Below are 9,384 nucleotides of genomic sequence, written 5' to 3'. Positions count from 1 at the left end.
CTCGTCAGTGAACAACGGCTCTGTGTAGTTAATGCTGCTCAATGTGAAAGCCCGCAGGTGATGGAGATTTACCGCTGATTACAGAACCGTCTTTACTGACAAGATGCGCATTAAATATCGCATGCGATTTATCGTGCAGCCCTAATTTTTAATGTTTATTGAGATGGCCAGAATGTGAGTTACTTTTTTAATTTTGGCTAGTTTTTAACAAAAGCTTATTTGTTATAATTAGATAAACAACAATGAAGTTCTTTTATAATGACAGAACATTAAAAGCTTTAAAAATAATTATAAATCAACTATTTATATATCAATCGCTCCCCACATGTGAGTTAATGTATTCCTCTTATCGGCAAGACATATCGGCATAATTTTTCATATCGGGCTGATGCCGATATTTATATTTAAAGCCATTATCGGCCGATAATATTGTGCATCCCTAATTAAAACCATTAAAAATAGTTTTCTGTAGTGTGTTTTGGGACATATTCCATTAGGATTTATTGATTTTAACAAGCCACCAATAGAAGGCAACCAATTACCATTACAGTTTCCATTAAAACCAATACAAGTCCCATTATAACCAGTAAAATAATTACAAATTCTGTGATGGTGTCTAATGTTTTTTTTTTCAGCAGGGGCAGTGTTTCACAGAGGTTTGTAATGCTGTAAAATCAACTGTTTAGTTTTTTTCTGCTTGTCCAGATGGGCAGATAGTTCAGATTTTTACTTGACCAGCTCACAATCTAAATCTATAAAATAGTTTGCATGAAAAAAAAAAACACTCTCCTAATTGTCTCCTTACCACCAGACAATTAATTTTCCTGTTTCATCTGCTGAAGTTTCTAAGAAACAGTAAACAACTGCATTTCATTGTTTCCATGGTTAGAACGATGCCCTATAGAAAACCCTTTGAGTCATAGATGAAATCTGATCATTTTTGACTCGATTGTTTGTCTGTTATTTGAAATGTTTCCTTTTGTGGTTGGTGTGTATGTGAAGATTGCGGTAAACCATCCTGATGTTGCGTATGGTTATTGATCGGTGTCTTCCAGAGCTCTGACCTCACTGATTTCATAAACTCAAACGAGCGATGACAGATGCGAGGCTTAATCAGCTTCATGTCTGTCACTTATGGATAGTGTGTTTTTTGTGACTGTATCTGAAGGTAATTGTACCTGACTCAGAATTGCACAGCTGACAGACCTCGTCTCCTTTAGCATCTGTTTATACACTTCAGCTCTTTCCTTCTCTCATGTGTCTGCATTTATTAGCTGCGTTCTCTGACTCGCTCTTTTATCTTGAGGCGTAAAGAGTCGCTTCTCTTCCCCTGCCATTGCGCTTCGCCCCCCCTGTGGCTTTCTTCTCTCTTATCTTGATTTCTTAGCAGTGCTTGCTAAAGCCAAACACATGCTACACCACTAAGGCTTGTGTTCGCGTTCGTATTTGAAGTCTTGAGCAAAGCGCTCCAGGTTGTAGTCAACTCGCAACTACAGTGATGACACTCGTCTAGTGCGCACACTTGTGAGACAGATTTTGAATTCATTTGATATTTGCCTGATGGGCAAGCAAGTCTGTGGTTGTTTGGCTCTTGCTAGATGTTTGTGAGGATGTTCTGGGTGGTCAAGTAAAGACCTGTTCACTCCAAGACAAATGCATTAAAATTCGGCCTGATTTTCGGCTCAAAAAATAAAGCAAATTCTCTCAGTAATTCCCTGGTTGTCCCCAGGACACAAAACGCTAAGCAACTTTCTGTTTTTGACACCCACTTGTCACAGACAAGAAATGAAATCAGTAAACTAAAATCAAAACAGTATTTACGTATTTTCAATCAGCCGTGCAGATTTCTGTGTGCATAGTTTTATGCAACAGTAGTAGCTCTGGGCTTGTGACCAAAAGCGTGAATCTTATTGGCTGGCCAACTTTATTTGCAGTGCAATGGAAAATAGATTAAAACATCAACAGCAGGAAAAAAATGTGCATTGATCTGAACAAGTGCATTAACAGTTGTTCATTTAAATTCTATATTGCACTGAATTTTCTCAGACCTTAAAGGAGAAGTTCACCAATTTTCAACCAGCCAGTGTCAAATGATTAGTAATGGAAAAAAGTGATGAAACACAATTTTACTAGATGATTTGTGACTGCTTGGGTGTTTTTGGTATAGCAGGACACGAGGCTGTGTTTGGTGTGTTTCACGTCACACACAAGCAGTGTGAAATAATATGGAGCGAAATAATGCGAGAGGCGTGATCTCGTCTTTGCGGGGAGCTTTACTGAACAAGAAACAACTGATAATACAGAACAATAGTGCAGCTAATTGTAGACGAGTCTGGAGAGCAGATCCCCGCAGATTCTCTCTGAACGTGCTGCAGCTGCTCATGGCAAATCTAGTTCATTTGAACACATCGTAATGATCTTATTGCTGATCTAAAACATCAAAATGATCTTAAATATTAAAGCAACAAATTACTACCATTCAATATAGCTTTATCCAGTATCAGTCAGTTACAGCTAGTGAATTGTATCACACTTTTTTTTTCTCAAATCAGTATTATTCTAGAGCATTTTAACAGTGTTTTGTGTGTTATCAGTGCTGAAGCTCTGCTTGCAGCTACACTGAGAATCAGACACTGTGATGCTGTGACCTGCTAATGTGGGCACCAAAATACATATGCACTGCATGCGGTGTAAAACCAGCTTACCATTTACGCAACAGTCATTTAACATGAAGCACAGTAGAATTTCAAGGCTTTTTGCTTGTAGAAAATGTCAAATTTTAATAATAATAACAAAAAAACAAGTGATGGAACAGTTTGTGTTTGTACCCATATCTACAATATCTATCTATTATTGTGAATCAATAATTTAAAATAACCTTTATATTTTATATAAAATTTTATTTTCATTACTCGTTAGTGTCACATCTTTCTAATGTGCTTTCAGGATTCTTTGATGAATAGAAAGTTTGAAAGATTTATTTGAAGTGGAAATCTTTTGTAACATTATAAATGTTTTTTGATCAATTTAAAACATTCTTGCTGAATAAAAGTATTAATTTCTTTTTTTTTTTAAATCGTACTAACCACAAACATTTGAGCTGCAATATTATAAATTGCGTTGTTTAAAAATGGTAATAATTTCAAAATTCAATTGACAATCAATCTGCGCACACCTGACGGCAATAGATAGGTGCGTAGGAGAAAAAGACCAAAAGGGTCAAAACTGAAAAACGAAGCAAATCCCGCACACTACCAATCTTTGCAAAAAGTATCAAAAAAAGTTTTATTGCAAAGATTGGTAGTGTGTGGGATTTGCTTTGTTTTTCAATAATTAAAAAATGAATGAAATTCCGCTGAAATTCCCCCATTGCATAATTGTTTTCTGTAAGTGAGAAGTGAGAATGAAGTGTCTTATCATAGCTGCAGCTCCTCTGAAATGACTCCGTGTCTAATGTGCATTGTGAGCTGTTTATCTATGCAGAAAAGACCCCTGTGTTACTGAACTGAATGACAGTAGCAGCAGTGACGGACCCCTGACACGTCCAAACACTGCGTGTGTTCAGACAGAGCCTCCTGTGTGCGCTTGTCTTCAGCTGTTGAGATGCTTCTGTCGTGAAGCATGAATCCGGGTGGAAATGTCACGGGCCAATTTGATGCACTCATCTCATGGGTGTTACGCTCAGACGCTGACACAGGAAGGGCTTGTGTCAATCTTTGCTGCGAAGTACATTCACCCGAATGGGGGAAAAACTTGAGCCTAAATTTGCCTCCAATTATTTTTAGGATATATATTTAGGTCAGATTATTTGCGCTGCTCTGAAAACACAGATGGGCAGGTATGTTTGGCCAAATTTCATACAAGCAGTGAATGAAGTTCCTGCTGTGAAGTTTCAGATCTGTAATTTAACCTTTAAAAATACCACCATCTTTCAACTGTGTTTTGCACCTGTGTTGATAGTCAAGCAAATTGCTTGGTTCCCTCTGTTCTGTGCTTGAGTGTCTCTTTTATAAGAGATACTGTAAGCACATTCACACTGTTATATAGCAGCTCTGGTCTGAAACCAGACCAATTACTGGCATTGATTAAACGGGCATGACTTTATTCCTGCAAACAAGTACATATACTAAAAAAAAACAGTAGGGTTGAGAACCAGAAACCACCTGCATTCTTCCTCCAAAATGGATGAATGCCATTTTCAAGAAGGACTGCAAGTATATTTTACTGGAAGTAAGGTTGTTATGATATCAGCAGCGGAATTTCACAATTCTTTTTTAGGCTGCTGTCACTTTAAGACCTAATGCACCCAATCAATATATTGACACACTTCAGATTCCTGATGGACAAAATCGAGTCCTGACTTAGCCTACAAGTTTCTTCTTGTTTGGGAAGCCGTTTTACATGGATATATGCAACAGTAGGGAAGAAGAGAGATGTAGATGTCTTACTGATGTTCTGCATGTTCATTTGGGAATCAAGTAGACACAGTTAAATCCAGAGTATACACTTGTCAGTAGCGTTTTTTTTAGCTACCACATTTCAACATTTTCTTGATGATTTTCAACTACACAGGACTTTTCTAGATTTTATGTTCTTGTCTGCAGTGTTGGGGAAAGTCACTTTTAAAAGTAATGCATTACAATATTAGGTTACTCCCTTAAAAGTAACTAATTGCCTTAGTTAGTTAACCAACTGCCTTAGTAGTTTTTATGGAAAGTAATGTGTTACGTTACTTTTGCGCTACTTTTTCTCATCTGAACTGGGCTTCCTTGTTTGCTATTAATATAAAAAAAAGTTAGATTTTTGGCAAATGTAAAAGCCCTTTCACACCAAAAGTGAAATGAATAAGCCCCAGGCTGAAGAAAATGCAAATTCACATCTGTACAGTAGTAGGGGGCGAATACTGAATCTGTTCTTTGTGCGCATGAGATGAGTAAATGCATGTTCAGATTTAGTCTAGATATACAGTAACATGTTCACACTAGGGATGCACGATATTATCGGACCGATATCGGAATCGGACGATAATGGCTTTAAATATAAATATCGGCATCAGCCCAATATGAAAAATTAAGCCGATAAGATGAATACATTAACTCACATGTGCTCAGGGTGTGCTAGTGATTAGATCACATCAGCAGTGTGGCTCATTCTTGAAGCAAAGTTTTGCCTGAATGGTGATCAGATTCACGGTTTTGGATCGCTGCATGTAATCTGTGAAAGCACGTACAGAATGACGCGTTCGGTGTGCGACAGAGTCAACAGTGTAAGTAATGGTAAGGAGTTTTAATCTGTAGGGGGCGCTGTTGGCCTACTTCTAATACAATGAAAGCAATATACACAAATAATATTTAGACCGTGTTTCTGATTAAATACAGCAGTAATTGATGCCATAAAATCATGAGTAGCCTATGTTTTGATTTAAAGGTCAGAAGCTATAGCTTACATAAAACAACAACAACAAAAAAAACACAACACTTTAAATAATTGTACATATACTGATTTATTTATTTATGTGTAATATGGTATATTTTTTAAACAAATTACGAACTCTTTTGCTTTAGACCATTTACAAATGTTAAATCTTAAAATAAAATGTTAAGGTTACAACTGCATCTTTCTGAAAAAAAAAAAAATGCAGCGATTGAATTTAGTTTATTTATTTTCAAATCTTCATTGTATTGTCATTATAAAATAACTTCGTTATTGTTTATTTAATTCTAACAAATAAGTTCTTGTTAAAAACTCACCAAAATGAAAAATAATTTGCTTATTTCCGCACAGGAGAGACTTGGTGTTGTTTCCAAACAAAAGGAAATATATCGGCATCGGCCAAAATTAGTTGAAAAATATCGGATATTGGCAAAAATCCAATATCGTGCATCCCTAGTTCATACAGTGCACACAATGCCTCTGCACTTACTCATGATTTCTCAACATGTGGACAGGAGAGCTGTCAGTCAATACATGGAAAACAAAGTAACTTGCATTACTTATTTGAAAAAGTAACTTGTGTAACTCGTGTGAATTAAAAAGTAATGCGTTACTTTACTAGTTACCTGATAAAAGTAATCTGATTATGTAACTTGCGTTACTTGTAATGCGTTACCCCAACACTGCTTGTCTGACAGTATGGAGGGCAGTAACAGTCATTTGAGGACACAAATGCTTTCACCTGACTATTGTCTGCTGTGTAGTTCTTGTCATCCAGCAGCTTGCTTCCTCTGTGTGTTTGTGTATGTGGTTCAAGCCGAAGCGTTCAGAAATATTGCATTGACTCTCCACTCTGTCATACAGATCTGTGGGTGATTTTGAGCTATTTCAGGCACATTAACTGGTTGGAGGTGTTACAGTAAGTGCTTTACTGAAAACAGCCTCAGTCTTAGCACTGTGTGTGTGCATGGATGATGTTATTTACATTTACTTGCCATTAAGTTGTTCCAAACCTCTATGAATTTCTTTGTTCTGGTGAACACAAAAGATAATATGATACTGATAGAGTTTTTATTTTTATTTTTTGGCTGAATTATCCCTTTAACTGTTCTTTACAGTACATCTTTTCATACCCTTTTATAAATAATTTATTGCCAGTGATTATTAGCTACACCTCTTCAAGTTTACAAGGTCATATCGGGTTAAATAGAAATGTATTGTATTTATTGTATCTTCTGCTGATGTATATGACTTTTGTGGTGTCTGTTCTGAGTAAAAATGATCCTCTCTGTTTTTGTTGTCAGTGCGGGTCCTAAAGGAGACAACATCTACGAGTGGAGGTCCACTATCCTGGGTCCTCCAGGTTCAGTGTATGAGGGAGGAGTGTTCTTCCTGGACATCGCTTTCACTCCAGACTACCCCTTCAAACCACCCAAGGTCAGAGCTCGCTCTCTGATAGTCACAGTTAGTGTGTGGGATGGACAGCCATATTCACTTATAAACTACCATTCAAAGGTTTGGGATCTGTAAGATTTTTTTTTTTTTAATTAATACATTTATTAAGCAAGGAGGCATTAAATCGATCAAAAGTGACAGTGAGGACATTTAGAATGTTATGATTAAGATTCTATTTCAAACAAATGCTGTCCTTTTGAATGTTTAATTCATCTAAAATTACTGAAAATGTATTGTTTTCCACCTAAATATGAAGCAGCACAACTGTTTTTGACATTGATGATAAGAAGTAATGTTTCTTAAGTAGCAAATCGGCATATTAGAATGATTTCTGAAGGATCATGAGTAATGATGCTGAAAATTCAGCTTTGATCACAGCAATAAATTACATTTTAACAGATATATTCACATAGAAAACAGCTGTTTTAAATTCTAAAATTATAATTTAACTTTTTCTGTAATGACTATGATATCGATACTTTCATTTTTGGTACTTGCAGATGCCAGTTATTGATACCTGTATTTTCATTGGTTTTGTCATTTTTAAAAATGTTGGGTAAAGAAATCGAAAGAATATGAATGGCCTAATAGTTGGTCTAATTGGTAACACTTTAGTATAGGGACCAGTTCTCACTATTAACTAGTTGCTTGTTAGCATGCCTATTAATAACATATTGGCTTTTTATTAGTACTTATAAACCACATGTTCTGCATGACCATATTCTACATCCCTTATCCTACCCAATACATAAACTTAACAGCTACCTTACTAGCTATTCATAAGCAGCAAATTAGAGGAGTTTGAGTTTATTTAATAGTGAGAATTGGACCTTAAAATAAAATGTGACCATCTAATTTGTTTAGCAAAGTTCATTTCACTCTTCATTATGCCTGGTAAAATGCACAAGCTTCTGTTACTTTCACTGTTCATTCTGTTGCTTAGTTATATGTTATCATTCAATTAATTTTACAGCACACAACACACAAGTTCATTATAGGGCCGATACTGGTATTCCTAGTTATATAAATTCTGTCCCTGTTCGTGCTACAGCAGACAGAAATATTTATAACTATTGTGACAGTTAACAATAATGAGTATAAAAGCTTCGTATCATGTCTTTTAAGAATTGAAGTATTATGAGATGGGTAGTTTTGACACTAAATGCCGATTGAATGAGCCCTGTTGAAAGCTGCTGTCAAATGCATATAAACACACACCTAAACTACACATTCAGTATCTTTTGTCGTCTTGCGTAACTGTTTTACATTCCAGGACAGACTCATTATGAATATGTGGTTTAAAAAAAAAATGGCTCTCTTTTTTCTATACTGGAGTGACTCACTCTCAAAATTAGGTTATGACTCGTAATCTTTCAGATGTCAGATTAGATCGTTTTGATTATAAAATGGTTCAACCACCAAACAAATTAATTATAAAATAAAAAATAAAAAACTATTCTGATTAGATGAGCTGAGGATTTTCAGTGTTCACTTGAGTTGTCTTTTAATGTTTGTTTGACATTGTAAAATAGGCTAGATAGTAGAGCAGATAACATGACAGACTGACAGACAAGAAACGGGGCTGTAAAGAAGAAAGTGAGGGGTAATGATAAGAAAAGCCTCTGGTTTAGGACCGAACGAGCATAGAGCAATCGGTTTGCCAATAAACAAGGTGAAATAAGAGTAACTAACTACTTTCAGTACAAAGACTACCTCAACATCTCTGTGTTAACGGGCACAAGAGCTTCTTAAAGGGATAGTTCACCCAAAAATGAAAATTATGTCATTAATTACTCACCCTCATGTCGTTCTAAACCTGTAAGACCTTCATTCATCTTCGGAGCACAAATTAAGATATTTTTGAGAGCTTTCTGATCCTCCCATAGACAGCAAGGATCCTTACACGATCAAGGCTCAGAAACGTAGCAAGGACATCGTTAAAATAATCCATGTGACATCGGTGGTTCAACCGTAATATTACAAAGCTACGAGAATACTTTTTGTGCGCAAAGAAAACAAAAATAACGACTTCGTCTCCTCCGCGTCACCATATAGCGCCATTTTGGAGTGTATCACATACGTAAACAACGTATGTACGCGGATACGTTCAGATCAACGCATAAACAACATAAACAGCGTATGATGCAGCTGACACAGAACAGCATACATTGTTTACGTATGTGATATTCTCCAAAATGGCGCTATAGGGTGACGCGGAGGAGACGAATCGTTGAATAAAGTCGTTATTTTTGTTTTCTTTGTGCAGAAAGAGTATTCTCGTAGCTTTGTAATATTACGGTTGAACCACCGATGTCACATGGATTATTTTAACGATGTCCTTGCTACGTTTCTGAGCCTTGATCGTGTAAGGACCCTTGCTGTGTATGGAGGGTCAAAGAGCTCTCAGATTTCATCAGAAATATCTTAATTTGTGTTCCGAAGATGAACGAAGGTCTTACGGGTTTAGAACGACATGAGGGTGAGTAATTAATGACA

The 9,384-nt window shown here is 36.3% G+C and overlaps 1 protein-coding gene across 1 annotated transcript in view; it reads left to right on the top strand.

Moving 5' to 3' along the window:
• Nucleotides 1-9,384, top strand: part of LOC107700659 (ubiquitin-conjugating enzyme E2 E1-like) — a 31,332-nt gene that overhangs the window by 7,945 nt on the left and 14,003 nt on the right. The window contains exon 4 of the mRNA XM_016502395.1: nt 6,738-6,870. Coding sequence (XP_016357881.1) covers nt 6,738-6,870 — 133 coding nt within the window. The remainder of the gene's footprint in view (nt 1-6,737; nt 6,871-9,384) is intronic.

Source organism: Sinocyclocheilus anshuiensis, unplaced genomic scaffold (assembly GCF_001515605.1).
Source record: "Sinocyclocheilus anshuiensis isolate Anshui unplaced genomic scaffold, SAMN03320099.WGS_v1.1 scaffold1360, whole genome shotgun sequence".
In the NCBI taxonomy this organism is placed as follows: domain Eukaryota; kingdom Metazoa; phylum Chordata; class Actinopteri; order Cypriniformes; family Cyprinidae; genus Sinocyclocheilus; species Sinocyclocheilus anshuiensis.
The sequence above is the reverse complement of the archived record's forward strand: the minus strand, read 5'-3'. Positions and strand labels throughout refer to the sequence as shown.